The following is a 22,464-nucleotide window of genomic DNA, read 5'->3' as shown; positions in this document are numbered from 1 at the left end:
TTTTTATGTCATTATTTCTTATACTTCGAGAGAAGTAAATAGAGGAGATTAAGACAGTTTTTGTGAAGTCAAATTGTGTATGTTTTGCTTGTTCGCTCAGTTATTTTATTTTATTTTATTTTTTAAAGATTTTATTTATTTATTTGAGAGAGAGAATGAGATAGAGAGCATGAGAGGGGAGAGGGTCAGAGGGAGAAGCAGACTCCCTGCTGAGCAGCGAGCCAGATGTGGGACTCGATCCCGGGACTCCAGGATCATGACCTGAGCCGAAGGCAGTTGCTTAACCAACTGAGCCACCCAGGCGCCCCTCGCTCAGTTATTTTAAAGCTACCCAGATGTTCGTGTTCAGAAACGTGGCTATTATATTTTATTTTTTACCGTTTCATAAATATAAGGTTAATAGAACTTTCCCATTGAGAGTTTCTGAGTTATCAAGATACACATTTGTGTGTATATAAATAATATATTTATTGACTTACATTGGGAAGATTTCGCTATCTCATTTGCTTTGATATACATACAGAGATTTACAGAGGAGTGTGCAAAACTGGAAATTGTATACAAGAAAATAAAAACTTTTAGAGGATGCTTTTAACATAATTGGAAGTTCTAATTGTTTTTTCAGTTTATTTTAAATATAATTTTAAATAAATATATATGTACTTTAGTTATTGGGAAGCCAGTGTCAGAATTACTTAATTTACTGTAACTGAGGGCATATTGTCACTGTTTGATGGAAATATAGTTAGCTATTGTGCTGATTTAATTATTTAATTGAAGTTTTAAAGGTTGTCCTTGGAGACATTGTGTTAATTTTTTCTTTTCCTTTTTAGGTTTTATATGAACAATTCAAGTTTTTCTTGAATCTCTATCCTGCTCACAGTTTGTACCAGCATTGAAAATAGGCTATCTCTACACCTACTGGGCTTCTCTGGTAAAAGAAAAGATTTTTGAAATTAAGTTAAATTATTAATATTTAGTATTTGGTTTTCAGAGTGGAGATGGTTGAGAGATAAATCGATCAGGTTTTCAGAAGCATGATACTGCTGCTGTGCACCATTGGACTTCACTTACAGGGTTTTCCAGAGCTCTGCCACTGACCGACTTCGCAGCCTCGTCAGGGGTGTTGGGCCCGTGCGCTGCCTGTGCGTCTTGGCTCAAAGGCCACTGGGCGCCTTTGCTGGCGGGCATGGGGGGTGGTCTCCTTGGGGCATCCTGTACGTGCCCTGTGATACCAGGTCTGTCTCTCCAGCCCGGCTCCCCCATGCCGATGGCGCTGTTGGGAACGATGGGGTGGGGTCTCCTCAGTGACTCTCTTGGCATCCTGATAGATGGGCACTTCTTCCCTTTTGGCTGAAGTAGCTCAGTCAGTAGTCCAGACAGTTTCTGGTTGGCAGCTCAGTGTGGGGAAGTTTTTGGAAGGCAGATGACACTTAACATCAAATATTTCAACTTCAGACATAATGCTGTTTTAATGGTTTGATGCTGTTTGCCAATAATTTTCATTAATTTTCAGCTTATACAGACAAAATGTGTGCCTTCTTTCTTCCTCTCACCTGGAAAAACGTACTGCTTCCTTTTGGCCCCCCAGAGAGGGTCTTCTCAGATGCACCGGGGAGGACTGGCAGAGGGGGCCGAAATCTCCCTGACGGGGTCCCTTCAACTAGCCCCTCCTGCTCCCATCCACACAGACTTTCGAGTAGCATGGATTTGAGCGGTGAAAGTCACTGCATTGTCCTACAAATACAAAATCACCGAATGAATGAATACATGTCCACTCTTTAAATTAGCAAGGTTGGAGGACAGTGGGGTTGTTTAAATAGGGTGGTCAAGGAAGGCCCCTCTGAGGGGCGGCACTCAAATGCTCTCCAGATGGCAGAGTGGCTGGGCCGTGTGCAGAACATGGAAAAGAGATGTGCAGGCCAAGGGGCCGGGTGCTGGGGTGCTGCTGGAGCACAGGGACGCGGTGGCTGTGCTGGAAGGCAGGTCAGTGAGGGCTCCCATCTCCTCCTGAGCGGGAGAGGGAGCTGTCTGTGTCTGTGGGTGTCACACAGCACACAAAGGACACTGAGGCTCGGACCCCACTTGTCACAGGACAGCACAGCTGGTTCAGGCCGGACAGCTCTGGAGAGAGGACAGAGACTGTTGGCTTTGTTCCTCGCACCTTTCTTCCCCCGCAGGCAACTTCTGTTCTGCGTCTGAAATTCAGTTGTTACATCTCCTAATAATTTTACTACTTATGTTTGTGTCACTACAATAATAGTATTGTTTGCATGCTTTAAAAAATCTATATAAAGATTATCTTACTGTCCGTTTCCTGTTGTATCACGCTTTTTTGGCTTATCATTTATTTCTAAAATGGATCCATGATGACACATTCACTTTTCACTTCTCTGAAGTACTCCATTGAATGAACATGTCCATCTTTCCAGAAAAAGAGACTTTGAGGTTTCTTCTCATTTTTCACAGTTACAGACTTTGCTATAATGGTCACTGTGATTGTATGTTGTTCCCTGTGCACGTGAGCCGGAGACCCCTTAGGCTGTGTGCATCCTGGAAGTCTGAGTGACAGACTGCTCCTTACTTTTCCCAGTTTCCAATAAAAGCAGTAGAGCATGACAGAAATTTTAGAGCATAGAGAAAATACTGGCTCATCCTAAAAACACAACTATACTTACGATTTCAGTGTGTTTATTTCTGGCCACTTTTTCTATCCCCGGCTTCACGAGGTTGCCCTGAACCTCTTCAGTTTCACTCCCATCTTGGGTTGAAATTCACTTTAGCAGTGATAGTCTCAGAATTTAAGATCTTCTTAAAAATCTAAGGTAAAGTGTGTTCATTTCTGTTTTGCTTTTGCATCTTTCCTATTAACTGTGATTTCAGTAGCTTTTAACCAAAGAAAATGTTAGTTTTAGATGGATTCCTGATGAGGAATTCATGCACAGAATTGACTGTGTCGGCCAGAGCTGGAGTGAGAGCGTGCGTGTGAGCGTCAGTGCCTGTCCTTCTTGTGCTTCCGTGTGATGTTTACGTCCTCTGACTCGATTGTCAGCTAGAGGCGTTGGAAGTACTTAGTCCTTCTCTTGTTGGCGTGTGAGAATTAACGACTGCATTTACAGAAGTGCCTAGGTCAGCCCCTGCTGCGGTGTTCAGGGAAGGGACATTGTTACTCTGCTGCACTTGTGTGTCAGGGGCCCCAAAGAAAGATGAAAAGCCCATTTTTCCCATTTGCGTAACGCTTAATGTTGCCTGGTGACATGCCTGGCCAGGTTCTCATGTCCCTGCTCTCATACCGCACCATTAGACCTCAGAAGTGGTCTGCTTTACGAAACCATGTCCTGTTGTTCTTTGGTTGGGTAGCAGCCACGATCGATGCCTTTCATCAGATAATCGATACTGAAGATTTGTTAGTATCTATGCTTGCACTGCTATATACATCTTAACCTCTGATTTAGCAAAACTCTTAAAAGGGTGATGTGTCCATTAGATTCACCTTTGAATCCAAGAGGCAGGCTGAGGTATATTGGTTCGTTGATCCAAAGTCACCTCAGAAAAAAATTTTTTTAAACTGAAAATTCAGATATTATATACAGAAGATCTTTTTTATTAATCTAGGCAAACTTAAAGAACCTTTAAACTAAATCTACATCTAAAATGTGTAAATGTATACACACACACATAATATATATATTTTTTATTTTTTTTTAAATTTTTTTTAAAGATTATTTATTTGAGAGAGAGAATGAGAGAGAGAGAGAGAGAGAGCACATGAGAGGAGGGAGGGTCAGAGGGAGAAGCAGACTCCCTGCTGAGCAGGGAGCCTGATGCGGGACTCGATGCCGGGACTCCAGGATCATGACCTGAGCGGAAGGCAGTCGCTTAACCAACTGAGCCACCCAGGCGCCCTATATATATTTTTTTTTTAAATAAAGGAGGTGTGCTTCAGCGGGATTCCTTCCTAGCTCCCGATTCCTTGCTCTTTCTTGACCACTGTGTTTGGCCCTGTCCTGTGTCGAGGGCCTGCACTAGCATGTGGTCCTTACACACACACTCAGTGTTTGACGTCTTTTCTCTGCCTGCTTTCTCAGGTTCTGTAAGTACCTGTAAGGTTGCCCAGAGGAAGGAATTAGTTAGCATTTCCAGATTCCTCCTTGCCAGAAGCCTGCCAGGGAAGCATAAAACCATCATACAGCCGGCAGTTATAAAATCTTACGTCTCACGTCCACTAGTTTTAAACAGGGCACTTCACATTTGTTCTGCTCTCCACCTCGAGGGTATTTCTGAAGACAGTGATGGTTTAATAATCTTTCTATATCAAGCACTCTGGGCAATGTTATTTACTAGCTTCAGCTCTGATCTAATTTCTGTTACATTTGCCATAGAACAGGAGAGCAAACTGAAAATAAGTGATTTTACTGCATTCTTGTGTCAGAATGAAGATTACCTTTTGCATCATTCAGTTTCCACAGCAGCTCTTTGAGGAAAAGCTAGTGTAATCATAGTAAGAAAACGGATTGTAATGCTTCTATCAGTTAATCGGGTAGAATAGATCTAGCCATGCAAGCGGTTCTTAGATAAAGGAGGTCTGGATCGTTAACACGGCATCTTCCACATAAGCTGTGTTCGTGGTATTTTGTTAATGGAAAGCCAGATAGACTGCGTAGGTGATCAGTCAGTCTGCGAGGACTCTGATTTTCGGTCCTTCCTTCTGTCCACTCTTTCTTCTGAGTGTCTCTGCATGTTGGAGGTGTGGATGGAGTATAGAAAGGAGAAACCAAATCATACCTAGACTTATACCTCCTGCTGTCCAGAGACAAACATGCTTAACATAAGCTGCACATTTAGTGTGACCTTTGCAAAGGTACGTGTGCTGCTTGTGTCTGAGTTTCCCTGTCTTAAGTAGAGCTGAGCGTTTCTGTGGCATTTAAAAGGTAGCTTATTTAAAATACATAGAAAAGTTTCTGGTGTGGTTAAACTGATATTCTATCAATAGAATTATATAATTATATAATTTAATATTTAATACATGATATATCAGTAGAATTTTTTCTCTTTTTATAAAAATACCTCTTGTTTTGGCACTTACTCCACATGGCCCCTGGGCCATCCGGAGAAGTAGGAAGAAGGAATTCTACTTTGTGGTACAAGATTTAGTCCCGGCCCATGAACCGGCTGTGTGACACATTCCTGTCAGGCATTGTGACTGACAGACTGATGCCACAAATACTGTGGTTTTGCTGTGAAATACCGTCACCCTCTTGGGTTTGCTTTTGGCTCTTCTAGGTGGCATTACTGTAGCTTCCATCTTTGACCTGCTTGGTGCTGAGGTCACGGGAAGGTCCAGGTACTCCTGTGGGGCCACTTGTCCACATCTTCCATAGGCCACCGGTCTGTTCTGATCCAGTTACGACCCAGTAGATCTAAACCCTAAAGGTGGAGGCCCATGTGTGGTAGACTCCAGTTGTTAAGAAGGAAATGGTGGCATGGCATCGGCTGTGCCTTTCTCGTCACCTGCTTTATGTTGCAAGGCTGGCTCTTGGGGCTTTTCTCAGGGTAGATATGCCGGCGACTGACATGGTAGTATGGGCGTGACACCTCTTGGTTGTTGCTGGTCCTGCACATCTGTCCTGTATTCGGGTCAACCCTAGATTTGAGGTGTGGCCCAGAGTGGCTTGCAGGTCCTAGCAGTCTTTGCCTGTGACCAGGGCTCTGTCTCCTTGAAGAGTGCTTCCCTCCAGTTTCAGAAGTTGGGACCTGCCCCTATTTGGTGATCTTCTCTAATATTACTGCCTTAGAAATGAGAGCTTATTTTCACTTCCTGAGTTCTTGGAAGCACTAGGAACTATTATGTTTTGTGGTTTATAATTACTTGATGAATGGAGAAGTAACTTTTGCTGTCTTTAAGTCATAGGTGTCCAGGGTGGAAGGCAGACTGACCTGGAGAGTCTAGGTGACATATGTATGTGTGGGCCTGTTCCTTGGAGAGGGGAGGTGAAAGTACACGTCCCAGGCAGAGGGCTCGAGCAGATCTGTAGTGCAGAAAACCTTCCCGGTGATGGTGCCACGTTTGCCTGATTCAGAGCCCCTCCTCTGACAATACTGTCTTCAGTCTCTAAGGAACATAGGCTTGACAGCCATTGTCCCCTCTCTCTCTCAAGGCAAGGGGGTCACAAGTAGAATTGTAAGAATTACATATACACTGTGAACATGGTGTGCAACAGTAAATATTCTCCTGCATGAGAACAGCTGCATAGAACTGTATTTCCTGCTTCGGTGGATGCGTTATGTTTCCTGTTACTAAAACTCAGTTGAGACTTAGAGTTTTTGTTTTTAAAGTGGTATTGTCTTCCCACCTGAGACTAACCACATCTTTGAATTCAGGAAATACAGTATTTCAACATATGGGTGTACCATGAATTTCCTATTTATAGACATTCAGGTTATTTCCAGTTTTTTATATTGGCTGCTGCTGGGATCCTTGTTTTTTTGTTTTGTTTTGTTTTTTAGGATAAATTTCCAGAAGTGAAACTGTTTGGTTAAAGTGTGTGCAAACTTTAAGGCTTTTGATAACACTAAGTTTGTTAAGAGAATATTTTGGTGTCTCCTGCTTTGGATTTTCATAGTTTTTTCTCTGTCTTTACCTGTACTAAAACACATCTAGATAGAAAGGGAAGAAGGAGGCCTGGGCTCTTTTCACAGTGGCGTGATCTTGTACACTGGGAAGTCTGAGGTGTCCACACACAGAGAAATGTTAGAACTAAGAAATGAGGTAGGAAGGTTGTCGGGTACAACATAGATACACAAAACCACTTGTATTTCTGCATACCAGCAGTGATCATCTGAAAATGAAATTACAATAACAGTTCCGTTGTTGTGGCATCAGAAAGAAAACAATAGGAATAGATTTAGCTAAAATACAGGGTTGCCTGCTGGAAACTAATAAAACATTTTTTTTAAAAAAAATCAAAGATCTAAATAAATAAAAGTCATCCCATGTTCAGGAATTGAAAGACAGTATTGTTACAGTGGCAGCACTCTCCAAATTGATCTGCAGATTCAGCACAATCTGTCAAAAATCCCACTTGGCTTTTTGGCAGAAACTCACGAGCTGACTCTAAAATTCATATGGAAATGCAGGAGACCCAGAGTAGCCAGTGCAACCCAGAAAAGAAGATCAGCATTGGAGGACTCCTGCTTCCCCATTTCAGAGCTCATTTCAAAGCCACAGTAATCAAGAAGGTGTGGGACTGGCAGAAGGAGAAATGAATAGACCAACGAACACAACGTAGAGTCCAGGAATAAACCTTTACATTCATGACAGATTGGTTTTCGGCAAGGATGCTCACACCGTCCGGTGGATTGTTCAGTGCACTCCACGAATGGTGCTGGGGCACCTGGACAGCTGGATGCGAAAGAAGGAAGTTGGGCCCCTCCCTCAGGTCATACCCAGAAAACCCCTCGTAATGGATCATAGACCTCAGCGGAAGACCTAAAACTGTAAGACTCCTGGCGGAAAACATAGAGGCCAGTTTTTGTGATCTTGGACGGTAAAAGCCCAAGTGACTAAAGAAAAACTTAAATTGGATTTATCCAAATTAAAAACTTCTGGACATCAGAGGATACCATCAGGAAAATAAAATGATAACCTAGAGTGGGGGAAAATATTTGTACTCTCACATATGCTAATCCCATGTCTAACGAGGTATTTGTTTCCAGAATAATACAAAGAGCTCTTACAGCTTCACAGTGAAAAGACAAATGACACCGTTAACAAGTGGGTGTAGGATCTGAACACACATTTATCCCAAGAAGATACGAATGGCCAATAAGCTCACGTTAAGGGTTATAACCACTTTGGGAGGAAGCTTGGCTGTTCATCAAAATGCTAAACGGGCCACATCACCCAGAAGAGGCGAATTCATAGAGACAGAAAGTTGGACTCGTGGTTGCCAGGGGTTGGGGGCTGGAGGAGCTGAGGGTGACCACTGTCCAGTGTGGGATTTCTCTCTCTTTGGGGTGATGAGAATAGTCTACAGTCAGATGACGGTGATGGTACAACTCAGCGTAGCAGGGAGGATCAACTTTGAGTAAACACACGGGCTCACCTCATGTGGCCTGTTGGTGACACAGACACAGCCCTGGAGTGACAGACTGTTGTCCTTTGAGGGCAGTTGTCCAGCGTTGGGTCATTCACAGAGTAGCCTGGGGAATGCGCGTCCGTGTAACATGCAGCCTTCTGAAGAGTCTGTGGTCATAGAGAGGTAGACTTGAAGAGTGTTCACACTCGGAAAACACAAGTGTAGCCTCTGAGCTGTCAGCCACATGTCGGGGGCATAACAGATTTCACAAGAGATCACAAGCACATCAGAGTTTATTTCTGTAGCCTCAAGTTGACCTGTTGAGGTTTTGCTTACAAAGCGGACAAGCCTGCACAGGAGGAGGCTGTCGTGTTGGGATTGCGCCGCGTTCCTTCCTGCTTTCTTCCACCAACAGAATTCAAGCGCAGAAAGCATAAGATTTTATGTCAGCCTTTGGTAATTTGATATTTAAAGGCACGAGCGTTCTAAAGAGAATTCCTGGGGTTTTTTTTGTTTTTTTGTTTTTTCAGATTGTTGATTTCTTTTTTCTTTGGGTTACTAAGTATTTTCTGATGTTTAGCTTGTACATGTTATGATATGAATTTAAAAAAATTATTTGGGAATAGGGAGAATTGTAAATCATTTAGTATGTGTTATATTCCTCTTGTAGTGTTTCATTATTACTTTTTTGTCTTTTTTCTTTGTTTTCGTTTATGTTTTAGAAGTAATATAAATGGGGGGGAAGTAAAACTGCTTTGGTAAAAGAATATTCCCTTAACTTTTTTGTTAAAGCTAGTTTTCTCAAATACCATATTTTATTTTATAGGGATTTGTTTTGGCTGTTACTATCATGAGGGAAGCAATTGATGAATTCCGGCGTTTTCAGCGAGACAAGGAAGTGAATTCACAGCTCTACAGCAAGCTTACAGTAAGAGGTTAGCAAGACCTTTTTGATCTAGCTTATCATTTGCTAACTGTAATCATCATTTTAGAGTGAACATAAGTGAAAGAAAACGTGTCTTCATTCTGTTACAAAATAGTATTTTTCGATTACATATGGTATCTAATTAATTTTTTTTAGTAATCTCATGACTACAATTTCAAGAGAACACATGTGAAACCCAACTGGTGTATGCACATTTTCTGTGAATATCACCTTACCTAAAATCTCTGTTTGTGTTCTATTTAAACGCAGTCGTAAGGGTCGGACAGACATCTGGTACCATGGCCTTAAGTGAAGGGACTTGGAGCCCCTACAATAAATGTCATGATCCAAAATGATAACTGCTTTATGCCCATTTCTCCTTCACTTCATTCAGGGCTTTAACCCTTCCCTAATTGTATGTTTTTAAGGAGCTTGTTTATTTGGTCTCTCAGTCCCAGTGGAGAAGAAGCGATGTGTAGAGGAGTGTGGGAGAAGCCATTATAGGCGGGCCTTATGCCTGTCGGAAAGTGACACCGTGACAGTCATTACCTCAGCGAGGGACAGTGAAGGAGGGCACTGAAGAGCTAGACAAGTATGCATAAGAACTTGGAAGCCTGTTTATAAAATGAGGCTTAAAGTGGAGTTTGTATCTTCTGTTTACATGTGGACATTTGTACACTGGATTTATTTATTTGAAAGAATTCTCCAAAAAATATTTCTGTAGCTTATTGGGATATATTTCATATAACATAAAGTTTATCCATTTAAAGTATACAGTTCAGTGGTTTTTGGTATGTTCACAGAGTTATGAAACTATTAGCACCATCTAATTTTGGAACCTTTTTTTTTTTTTTTAAAGATTTTATTTATTCGACAGAGAGCACAAGTAGGCAGAGTGGCAGGCAGAGGGAGAGGGAGAAGCAGGCTGTCTGCTGAGCAGGGAGCTGGACGTGGGGCTTGATCCCAGGACCCCAGGATCATGACCTGAGCTGAAGGCAGCCGCCCAACCAACTGAGCCACCCAGGCGCCCCTAATTTTGGAACATTTTTAACATTCTAGAAAGAAACTGAACATATTAGCCATCATCCCATTCTTGCCCCTTCTGACCCTCTTCCAGGCCCAGGCAGCCCCCGGTCTGCTTTCTGTCTCCGTGGATTTGCCTCTTAGGACAGGTCACAGAAGTGGAATCGTGCAGTATGTGGGCTTTTGTCACAGGCTTCTTTCACTTGGCATTCTGTGTTCAAGGTTTCCTGGGGAGTTTTGAAAGTCACATCCAAGGCCAGCCCTAGATCACACTCAGAAAAGACCCCGAGAAAGCGTTTTGCCTCTGGCCAGTCTCTAGGCTCAGTGCAAGCAGAGGTGAAAGCTCAGGCTGAGTTCTAGGCAGCCTGGCTCTGTGTTGGAGTCCCCAGCACAGAGGCAGTCTGCGACGATCGGGAGAGGTTGGTCTCCCTTTCTCCCTCCCTTGCTTCGTTCCTCCCCCCTCGCAACGCCTTCCTTCTTCCCTCCCACCATCCTTCCCTTTCTTAGTCTCGCCCCCTCCCCATGCAAGGAAATCCTTTCCAAAACACTGGCTGAAAGACTTCTCTCCATACATGACAAAGAATACACACTTTACAAAATGAGTCTACAAAAGTCACTCTACGTGCATGGCTGCAGCATATACCGAACAACAAAACAAACCCAGAAGAGGGGGAAGTGCCTGATTTCCTGAGTTACCAGATTATAATAGTCAAAGTGTACAGGTTTCCACAAAAAACTTACAGAACATGCAGAGAAACCATGTGGCCTAGTCACAGAGGAAATGAACAGAAACCGTCCCTGCAGAAGCCCAGATTCTGGACTTAGGAGACAAAGTCTAGATCAGCTGCCTTAAGTCTGTCCAAGGAGCTAAAGGAAACAACTGAAAAACACTGACAGGATTAGGAAAAATGATGGGTTTTTTTGTTTTGTTTTGTTTTTTTGAGATTATATTTCTTTCTTTGACAGAGACACAGCGAGAGAGGGCACATAAGCAGGGGGAGGGTCAAAGGGAGAGGGAGCAGCAGGCTTCCCGCTGAGCAGGGAGCCCGAGGTGTGGGGTTCGATCCCAGGACCCCTGGGATCATGACCTGAAACGAAGGCAGACACACTTATCGACTGAGCCACCCAGGCACCCCGAAAAATGATGTATTAACATACAGAATACCAATAAAGGTATAGAAATTATAAAAGAAGCAAAAGGCAAAAATTCTGGTGCTGAAAAGTACAATAAATTAAAGGAAAAACTCACTGGAGAGTTTCAGCAGAGTTGAGCTGGCAGAAGAAGGAATCAGTGACCTTGAACCTAGGTAATTTCAATAACTAGATAATTTCAAGTGGAATTACCCATTCTCAGAAGCAGAAGGAAGAGTGAAGGAAAATAAGCAGGTCCTAAGGGACTTGTGGGTGGTGCCAAGTGTACTACATGTGCACACACTGGGCATCTTGGAAGGGAGAAAGGGTGGAGAGAATGTTGTAGGGAGTAGTAGCCATTAACTTCCCAAATTTGATGAAAGACATGACTCTACATACTCGGGAAAATCAGTGAATCCCTAGAAAGATAAATGCAAGGAAATCCGCACTGAGACACATGACAATCAAACTGTTGAAACCCGAGGACCAAGAGGATATTCTGAAAGCAGCAAGAGAGAAACACACAAGGAAGGGCTCTTGAGTGAGAAACGCTGGAGGTCAGAAGGACGTAGGGTGACATTATTAAGATGGGAAAAGAAAAAAATGATCCACCAAGCATTGGATGTCCGTAAACCTCTCATTCACAAATGAAGGCGGATTGAGACATTTCCAGATGCCTTTAGAATCGAAAACAGGGACTCAGGCAGATAGGCATCCACCCATGTTCATGCAGCACTATTTATAATTGCCCACATGTCCACCGGTGGGTGAATGGACAAATTATGGTGTTTTTTCACACTGGAATATTATCCAACCATAAAAATTAATGAATACTGATAAACCCGGATGCCCCTTGGAAACATTACACTCTGTGAGAGAAAGCAGACACAAAGGGTCACGGACTCTATGTCATTTACACGAAGTATCAGAACAGGTAGATGAATGGAGCTAGAAAGCAGGTTGTGGTCGCCACGGCCCTGGGAAGTGGCGGCAGCGGCGGGCGGGGGGCAGCTGCTTAGTGGGCATGACACGTCCTCTGTGGTGAGGAAAATGTTTTTGAGCTTGATAGAGTGGGTTGCACAACATCGTGAATGGACTCAGTGCTGTATTCACTTTAAAATGGCTGATTTTGTTATGTCATTGTCACCTAAAAATAGTAAAAAATGAAGAAGGCATACTAATCATATCTTTTACACTTCTGTGACACTCCAACTCAGAATATTTTAAAAATAATTGTCAGTGGGTTTATTTCAAAGACAAATGCAAATTTACCTTTTTAAACAAGATAGATCATCATTGGTGATCTTTGGAAGGACATTTTTACGTGTAGATGATGATGATACTGCTTTTTTTTTTGACTTCCTCGTGAGTGTCAGTAACTTGCTCATTTGCATAACTGCCATTCAAGGTAGGTTGGCTTATCTCCATGTTACAGGTGAGGGACCTGAAGCTCAGGCCATGTGATTTGCCCTGAGCCACTGCAGTTTTGGTAGGGTTCATATTTGAACCCAGACCATTCTGATGTCAAACCCAGTGTTCTTTCAACTGTAGTGCTTTGCTCCGTGGCTGGTTATTCTGATGCAAATGACTGATAGGTAAAATCTGGGATGTAAAAAAAAATGCATGTATATGCTCATTGACTTTAGTTTGAAATTTGTTTTCTTGTGAAGAATACGTTCATCTCCTTAATTTCTAGTATTTCGTAGTGATCTGTTCTTTGAATGGCATTGATGGCTACTTCCTTATGTGACTTAACTGTGGTTTGTTATATTTACAGTATTTGATCTTTTTGTATTTGGAGTTCTTAAGCACATTCTTGTAGAAATACTCTGGGAAAAGTTTTCTCTATGTTTTCTGTGGAAAAGGAAAGCCATGTCCACTTTTAAGTATGCTCCTATCTTTGGGGTGCTTTGTTAGAAGCAGAGAGTATTTTAACTGGTATGCAATGTCAGTCAACACTGAGATTCTTTATTTATTTTTTTCAGTTTATTGATTTATTGTTTTAGTTATCTTTGCACCCAGTGTGGGGCTCAGACTCACGACCGTGAGATCAGGGGTGTTATGTGCTTCCTGTGGAGCCAGCCGGGTGCCCTGACACGGACGCTGTTTAGTTAGCTGCATGTGTCGTTACTTGAGAAGCTGCTTCTCTTGCCGTGTGGGAATTCTCTGTGTCTGCTGCTGCCCCTGTCACTGCTTTCTCCCTGTTTGTGACGACTTTATTCTTCATGTTTAGCCCAATGGACAGCATCTGAGTCAGAGCCTAGCAGGAGAATGTGAAATTGTTGGCAGCTCTTACAAAAATCCCTGACGAGGACTTTGAATTGTGGGGCCGTTCTGTACTTTGATTCTTTTTACCTCTTGCTCAGGAGAGGTGTCTGAACTGCACACTTGGCTGCAGTCATTCCACTGGCTGGCTCTCAGTTCGGTTCCCGATAGTCCCTAAGAACCCAGTGTGTGTGAGACACTGCGATGACCTGACGGGATTCAAACATGAGTAAGTCCTGGACGACGCTTTTTAAAGAGTTCATGCACTATCCTAGCAGGGACGATAAATTCAGAGTTTTGTTTTTGTCTTCATCAGCCACCAGATCTCAGCAGGACAACATCGTGTCACCCACTGTTGGTGGAAATTCCAAATTTACACCTAAAGCTAATGTGGGACTTTCGATTCAGAAATGGATCTGGAATTCTGTGATTGCAGAATGATGCAGGTGACTGCAGGTGATGACTGCAGTCAGTCTTAGCTGTTTCTTGTCATGGTTACGGCATTTTGTTATTTAACGGGCTTTCTAATATTCAGACATAGGAGAGAGGGAAGTCTGTTGTCTTTGAACATTGTGGGCATTGTGCGTGTGTGCACGTGTGTGTATGCGAGGAAGAACATTTACATATTTACATGCTTCTGGTGTTCCAGTTTCCTTGCCAAAAAGGAACTTTATCCACAGAAAGTGGCCATGTCCTTTATTCCTGTCTGTTTTAGCATCTTTGATCCTTACCGTCAACACTGTTGCTACATACTTGTTAAAATTCTTAGTAGCTTTTTTTTACATAAAATATCATGAATTATCTTAATGAAATTCATCTTTTAATGAAATTGTGTGTCATAGTTATTCTTGAAAAATCAAGGGATCTTAAAATCCGTCTTTACTGCCTTTTACACATTGTGGGTGATGTGCACTTTCACAGGGAAATCCTAATATGTAACTGGTTTCATGAGTTACTGCATGTTCCACTTGGTAAGAAGGATTTCCTTTTGTGACAGTCATGTCTTCAGATAGTTGGGTTTTTTAAAAAACAGTATTCTCAAATGTTAGCAGAATTTTCCCATCAGAAATTGCTTGAGAGCTCCTAAACTCAGAAGTAATCAGAATGGATTGTCGCCATGCAGTCCGCAGAGAGGCGTCAGTGACTTTCCTTCTCTTATTCGAGTGGTTTCATCTCTCAGTGGTCCACTTTTGTGACAGTGCAGATGAAGAACAGTGGGTACTTGGAAGTCCTTTCTGTGTGTTTTCTGTATGTAGTCAGAGCAGTCCTTTGATAAATGTGCTCACCTTCTCACGTGTTTACATCATGCGGTCTTCTTTCCTGTCTGTGGTCTGAGCAGCGTTTGGAAAGCATCCATAGAAGAATGTACAGTATACATTACTACATTTGTACCATATAATAGTAGTTTTTTTTTTTTAAGATTTATTTATTTATTTATTTGAGAGAGAGAATGAGATAGAGAGCACATGAGAGGGGGGAGGGTCAGAGGGAGAAGCAGACTCCCTGCTGAGCAGGGAGCCCGATGCGGGACTCGATCCCAGGACTCCAGGATCATGACCTGAGCTGAAGGCAGTCGCTTAACCAACTGAGCCACTCAGGCGCCCAGTAGTTCTTGATCCTAGTATGTGTCAGGAACACACAGACAGTTGAGATTTGTTATCTCATCAGTTCAGTTCTCTGTGGCTGTACCAAGGTGGACATAGATACCCGGAACTAGATATGGACTCATTACCCTCACCAGTCTTTCTTCCTCACGTCACCCTAAGAGGATCTGTATGAGCTTAACTTCATGATATTCATACACCATGTTTTGTGTTGTTTTGTTTTTTAAGATTTTTTATTTATTTGACAGAGCACAAGCAGAGGGAGAGAGAGGGAGAAGCAGGCTCCCTGCTGAGCAAGGAGCCCGATGTGGGACTTGATCCCAGAACCCTGGGATCATGACCCGGGCCGAAGGCAGCCGCTTAACCGACTGAGCCACCCAGGCATCCCCCTTTACACCGTGTTTTTTATTGCATTGTTTGGAGATTAGGGGCCACGAGAAAGTAATGGAAAAAACTGGCTAACACAAAGTACCTTTTCACAGGTGAGAAGTGATTGTTGTTTTGTGTGTAGGTACCTATATGTGCTAGCATCTGGGACCTCTCTCTGCTACCTGGTGTCACTCTGGTGGTCACCCTTAATTATCGGCTTCTCAGCTGTGTTCATACCGCTATTTTCTCCCGAGTTACGCAGGGCGGCTGGCATATGTAGGGATTCAGGAAATGGGATGACACCCGAGGAATTTCCAGATCAAATAGGAAAAGTTTGAAGCCTGATCTTGTCAGCCAGCCGCCCAGTGAGGGTTCCCTTTTCCTGACGTCCTTGCCCGCTTTACTTTCTTTAACTTGCCAACTTCCGTGGTGAAAAATGCTCTCCTTGTGTTTTGCTTGCTGCTTACCTTTTAACATTTCATTGTTCATTTTGATCTTTGATAAAAGTTTATTCATCTTTTTTCATACATCTTTACCTTTTCATAATTTCTCTAAGAAATTTATCTGGTGACAAATATTTTTGTCTTGACTCATTTTTGTATCTTTTTCTTTTAAATGTAGATAAATTTGTACTTTTTATGTATGTAGATCTGATCTTTTCCTCTGTGGTTTTTACTTCAATCTTAGAAGGTCCATTCAACCCCGATGTAAATGAGTGTTTTAATCTCCCTACAGTGTTTCTGTGTGTTCATTTTCCGTAGCCGCTTGTAATTTTACGTATCAGGTGTGCGTTGTATGGAGAAAGGGATCTGTCTTCTTTTTTCTCCTCAAATGGTTAGTTAGTTCCTTTAAAAGCAGTTATTAACGTGACTAAAGCTCTTTTCTCAGACCTTGGAGAAATGGATCAGATTTGTTTGGGCCCTTTTCTTCGCTTTCTTGTCTGCTGCACGGGCTCATCCAGATTTCCGTGCCAGTTCCATTCCAGTTTTAAATAATGTTCCTTTTTAGCATGTTCTAGTGTCTTGGAAAATCTTTCCCTCGCTCCCTCCTCCCCTCCCTTTCTCCATCAGTTATTTTTCGTTTTCATTTTTTTCTTGTTTTCCCTGAGAAACACGAAACACTCTAAATATAAGATGATTGGGAGTTTTTCCTTCTGCTTGTGAGTTAGACCAGTGGAGTCGAAACCTCATAAATAGGCTCATGGTGGCTTGCCGTCTTCATCCGTGATTTCTTCATTCTTCTACCAAGGATCGATGTCAGCCTCCACGCTTGGGAGTCTTTGAGCAGTAAGAAACTGCCATGGGATTATTGAAAATCTAAGGAAATGAGAGACTAGGGACAATTTTGAACCATCTTTAGTTCATATACCTCTCAGTAGTAATGTCACCATGCTGATTCATGTAGGGCCTTGGAGTTTTTGTACCTTTGTAGGCCCAGGAGAGAGGAAGGCTTTTTCCTAAAGCTTCTGGTTTTCGTGTTTGAGAACCTTAGAACTTGTTAATTATGGACTGTTCATATTAACAATATTTTGTATTTTAACATTTGGTAGATGTATAACAATTCTTTCTAAGCACAGAAAACAAAGATTAGACATTTCTCTTATGCAAACACCAGCAGGCTTCACCAAGACTTTGAAATGTCCTGTCAGTAGTAAGACCCTAAAAATTTTCATTTGTACCTGTTAGTTGAGAAAATATTTAGTATTGAGATACTAATTTTTCAAACCCTTGTACTTTTCTACAAAATCTTCAGTTAACGCAGTGAATTGCAATCGATACTTAATTTCATTATTTAGTTCTGCATATTGCTTCAGGCAAAAGATGTGTGCCGTGGTGGGCTATAAAGTATTCTGTATGGATACGCTCTTCTGGCAGCTTCTGAACTCTGTTGGTAATTACATGGATGGTATAGACTGTTTTAGCTAGGGACATCATTTTAGAGGGGAAGTGGTTGCCTAATATAATTGATCCAGTAAAGAACATTATGTGCTTTAAATGTTTCTTACCACGATAGAATATTTTATTATTTCCATATTCTTTCTAAAGCTATCTCATTTTTTTTACTGATGGAACAAGAAAAAGATTTGATTTTGTTTAACTTGAGCATCTTAATTTTTTTGTTATTGCTAAAGAATGCTTTTTAAAACTACTCTAATTATTGCTAGTGAATGTTTAAGAGTAAAAGTTGGTTACTTCCAGCAAGATGCTTTATAACCCTCACCCCAAAACAGCAGTATTTCCTTTTTTTTTTTTTTTTTTTAATTTCCTAGGCTGTAATTACTACCATTCAGACATCACTGTATTTGATCTCACTCTGCTTTCTGTCAGCTCTCTGGAGTGTAGGTTTCCTGTGGGCAGGGCCTTGCCCATTTTGTTCCCACTTTTGCCCCCAGCCTGTGTTGGGGGAGGGATACCACATGCCTCCCTGCCCCTGCCCGCCTTCAGCTGAAGGCAGAATGGGCCACCCAGCCGGAGCAGAGTCCTGGCCTGTGTGCTCCCAGACGGGTTTCACGGGGCCCGTCTTTGTTTCCATCGCTTACCGGGGCCAGCCTCAGACTGTAAAGCGCCCTTCATTGTCACGAGATTTTGTCCATCTCTATTCGTACCCTTGCCTTTTCCGCTGTGTTTCTAGCCCTCAGGTTCCTTCCCTGCCTCTGGCTCCCACTGCAGACCTCTCTGATGTACCTGGTGTACCTTCTGGACTTCATTGAGTGCGCTCTTCCTCTGCAGCCCTGTCACGTGCTGGTGGTTTTTCAAGCAGGGCCTAGGGCTGCTTCACCTGGCGCAAGGCACTCCTCCTGTCTCTCCCTCTTCCTCCCTCATACACCCGATCCAGTGGCTTTCAGCTGCCGATTCCTTGCTCTTAATGCCTTCATGCTGCTTCCAGCCCCTGTCATGTTCTAGCTGAAGAAGTCTGATTTGGCAGTTTTTTCCTTTAGGATTGTGCTTTTGCTTGGCCTAACTAAAGTTCAGAAAGATTTTCTGCTATATTTCTCCTATGTTTCTTCTTCTAGAAGTTCTTTGGTTTTAGGGTTTGCCTTAGGTATATCCATTTTGAGTAAAGTTTTGTACCAGTACCTGGTGTTTGTGTAAGTACTTTTTTCGCATGTGGATATCCAAATGCTTCTAGCACCGTGTTTTGGAAGAGTGATGTTTTTCACATGGCATTGCCTTACACTTTTGTCAAAAATCAGTTGTGTTTTGGGGCGCCTGGGTGGCTCAGTTGGTTAAGCGTGGCTCAGTCGGTTAAGCGCCTGCTTTCGGCTCAGGTCATGATCCCAGAGCCCTGGGATCGAGTCCCGCATCTGGCTCCCTGCTCAGCCTGCTTCTGCCTCTCCCTCTGCTGCTTCCCCTGCTTGTGCTCTCTCTCTTTCTCTCTCAAATAAATACATAAAATCTTTAAAAAAAAAATCACTTGTCTTTTATCTGTGGGTTTATTTCTGGACTCTCTTCTCCATTTATCTGTTTGTCTCTTTATGCTAATACCATTCTTTTTTGATTACCATTGCTGTATAATAATTCTTGAAATCATGTACTGTTTTCCCTTCAACTTTGTTTCTCATTTTCAGAGTGTCGTCTAGGTCCTGTGTATTTCAATATGACTTTTAGAATCAGCTTGTCGATTTCTGTAGAAAATGCCTGCTACGATTTGGACTGGGATTGCATTGAATCTATAGATAAATTTGAGGGAGAATCAACATCTTATTCATACTACGTCTTCTGACCCATGAATGAGATAGATCTTTCCCTTTATTTAAGTTTTAAAATTTCTCTCAGCAATATTTCTTTTCAGAGTCTAGGTCTCTTTTAAAATATAGTTTACTTCTATATGTAAATAAACGTATTAATTACATTTCCCAGCTACCCACTTTGCTTCATAATCCATGTTAAATTCGGCTTCGACCTCCTCAGCCACTTAAAGTGTTGAGAGAGTTGGTGGGGGGTGCCGGTCCCACCCAAACAACAAAGACAAGCCACACGACCTGCTAATGTAGTGTGCAGTTGTCTGCCTGGGAACTACATGTGTCATCCCCTGGTGACCTTCTAGAGTGCCATTTATATGTCATCAGTTCCTTTTTTAAAAAGTTGCTTAATTATCTTCCACTCTTATTGCCTGTGTGTGTTTTGTTGGGAAAGAAGTAATGATATAATTTCATCCTTATTTGGTAATCTGTGTCTGGTTCAGTGTGGCTTATAGAGCTACTTTGCCATTGGTCCATTACGACATTTGGCTCATTTAACTGATTAAGAATAGATTGGTCATAAACTTGTCTTGTTTTGAAGTGGGGTAAGTTTGATGCATTTGCAAAAAACAAACTAAATGTCATAAAAGTATATTTCAGTTATGCTTTGAACCTGTCACAGGATCTGGGTTTAGTAGACACTGTGATGTTAGTCTGTTCATAGCAGGTAAGCACATTGTCAGAGGTGTGCGTGCATACTGGGTGCTCCTGTGGGTCCCTGAAGGCTTTGGGAGGCTCTGTTTGCTGTGGAATTAAGGAGGGCTGTGAAGGGAGGGCTTCCAGTCAAAAGAAACAGCAAGTATAGAGAACTCGGGCCCCAGAGAGTTGTAGCATACAGTGCTAAAAGCAAATGTAGACCCTTTTAAAGCCAGAAAATTAATTTGAGATTGGTTGTGAAGAATATGTGTATAATGATGTAAGTCTGAATTATCTTCTAAGTAATTGTCAAATAATGGAGATTTTTTTTTGGTGGAGATAAACATAATCCTTACTTTTGCCACCCACTTCATCTGGAATTCATATTGAATTAGGGAGTTGATAGTAATGGAGACCATTTAGGGGAATATTCTCTTTATTCAGGTAAAAAATGAATAGCACTGAGATTGGTGGGCAGGGTCTATGTTTAAGAAGCTTTGGAGTAAGGAGAAGTAGTCCTTTGAGTTACTTCTTGATCTTTCAAAGAAGCCTGTGAAACTTGGTTCATGCAACAAGCCAGTCGAATGCTTTTCTTCTGTGAGAAACATGTAAGCTGCTGCACTTTGGAAGCATGGTGGCTGGGAACATTTTTTGCTAGGAGGAGAGCTTAATGGAAGGATTTCATTGCAGTCGTTTAGAGAGGGGGAAGGATGGCTGTTAACCTTATTTGGTAACATTCACTGTTAACCATTTCACCAGAAAAGGCCCCAGCTTGTACTCCAGGTAAATTGAAAACAGTATTTTTAAAAACAACTGTCCTTAGGTATAAGTGCTGGCCTATACATCATTACTGTATTTAGAACTTGCTTCTCTCAAGTGTAACTCTGAAATTCTTAAATTTTATTTTATTTCATTAAGATTTTATTTATTTGTTTGACAGGGAGAGACACAGTGAGAGAGGGAACACAAGCAGGGGGAGTGGTAGAGGGAGAAGCAGGCTTCCCGCTGAGCAGGGAGCCCAATGCGGGGCTCGATCCCGGGACCCCGGGACCATGACCTGAGCCGAAGGCAGATGCTTAACAACTGGGCCACCCAGGCACCCCTGAAATTATTAAATATTAAATGCCCATTTCAAAAACACTTTGCGTTGTTGATGGCTCTATTGGGTTGTGAGAGCAGGTGGCAGTTCTGTCTTTTCTTTGTGCTATGACATGTAAAATTTAGGGATTTTCTTTTTTTTCTTCTGTTATCAGTCCCCCAACTCTGATAATAGTATGTCACTAGGGTCAGCTGTCAGCTCAGTTCACAAAGGGTGGCCGGAAATCAAACCGTTCTTGTGGGCATGAGCTGTTCCCATTGGGCAGCGAGGGTCATGGTGCTGGGCTGTCACTGCAGGGGGTCAGGTGCCTGGGGAGCAAGTAATATTCCTCCATCTTTTCTGTCTAATGTCCTAACTGCTCTTGAAGAAAGAGAAGAGAAGTCAGTGAGTTCATGGGACCAAGGCTGTAAAGGAAGTACAAGGAGTCCCCTGCACAGAGATTAATTAAAATTGTTAGAGAGCCAAGAGCCATTAAGCAATTTGACCAATTCTTCAAAATTCAGAAGTGTGTACTTTGAGGAGGTATGTGAGGCAGATTGCCATACTGGTTTGACATGATAGCTTTCTTCTGTTTTGTTCATATTGTCATATTCGTAACGTGAGAACTTTCTCCAGTGTATTTTACTTTCACTTGTCTTCCTGAAACATATAATTGTAAGTAAGTTCCATAGAAACGAATAAAAATCACTATATAATGCCCCCAAACTAAAGGCTATTAAATATAAATTGTGTTTGTTATGTGACCGAGTGAGTAATATCTCTCTTTCTCAGAAATATAAGATCTTGATTAAGGAGTCAGAAAAGGATATATTTTTCTGTTTCAAAATATGTATCAATTGTTTATACATTTATTTTATCTTATGATTACAGCTCTTTCTCTACCTCTCCTTTTTGAATGGGTCCATTATAAAGAATATAGAAAAGCAGAAGGGAAGCAAAAGTGGATTGGATAGTAGGAGAGAAAATAAAATTAAGTGATAAGACAGGCATTCTGTTGAGTAATACTCAGCATGAGATCAGTGAGTAACTTTGCTGCCTGGTGCTTAGCTATAGAAAACATAATCGTGGGAGCACAGACAATGAAGCTTGAAGGGACCAAATGAAAAAATAATTAAAATAGACATTCTTTTGTAAGTATACTTTCTGGCTATGAATAGACGTATACTTACCACTTATGAAGATATCTTAAGATTTGTTTCACATGTAATTTTAAAGAACATTGCTATTTTATAATATGAATAAAAAAATAGCTCCCCCCCACTAGTTCTAGTCCTTATGTGTTTATTGTATATTTGAGGAACATGAAAAAATATAATAGTTACAGAACTTTTTTTTGATGTCCTCAAAACATCTTTAGGAACAGGTGTGACACTGATGAAACTCAGCTGCTTCAAGAAGTATTTAGGAAATAAGTTTGTAATAAGTTGAACGTGGTCTAAAAGTGGTATGGCTGGTAATGTTAGTTTTTGATAATGTGATAGGAACTTACCTCTTGTTCTGTGAGCTTTCAGAATAAATTGAATGTAAAGACATAGGTCTTTTCCCATGTTAAAAGAGCCACTAAAAGGTAAAAACAGATCCACAAGGCTGTT

The 22,464-nt window shown here is 41.8% G+C and overlaps 1 protein-coding gene across 28 annotated transcripts in view; it reads left to right on the top strand.

Annotated features, from left to right (window-relative positions):
• LOC114203516 (putative phospholipid-transporting ATPase IIB) overlaps positions 1–22,464 on the top strand; it is an 80,109-nt gene that overhangs the window by 36,309 nt on the left and 21,336 nt on the right. For 14 of the 28 annotated variants that reach the window (XR_015767421.1, XR_015767422.1, XR_015767424.1 and 11 more), the window contains 3 exons: positions 834–934; positions 8,905–9,013; positions 9,432–9,595. The exons of 1 other annotated variant lie outside the window; for it this stretch is intronic. Coding sequence is in view for 10 of the 27 variants with exons in the window: in XM_088020663.1 (XP_087876789.1) it covers positions 834–899 (66 nt within the window). In the remaining 17 variants the exon portion in view is untranslated. Of the gene's footprint in view, positions 1–833; positions 935–8,904; positions 9,014–9,431; positions 9,596–15,274; positions 15,509–22,464 lie in introns of all 28 variants that reach the window. 13 more of the 28 variants (XR_015767427.1, XR_015767416.1, XR_015767418.1 and 10 more) reach the window with 4 other exon arrangements.

This window comes from Eumetopias jubatus, unplaced genomic scaffold (assembly GCF_037043125.1).
Source record: "Eumetopias jubatus isolate StellerSeaLion01/CBP00866 unplaced genomic scaffold, mEumJub1_p1.0 scaffold_99, whole genome shotgun sequence".
Taxonomy (NCBI): domain Eukaryota; kingdom Metazoa; phylum Chordata; class Mammalia; order Carnivora; family Otariidae; genus Eumetopias; species Eumetopias jubatus.
This window is presented reverse-complemented; position numbering and strand designations above follow the sequence as displayed.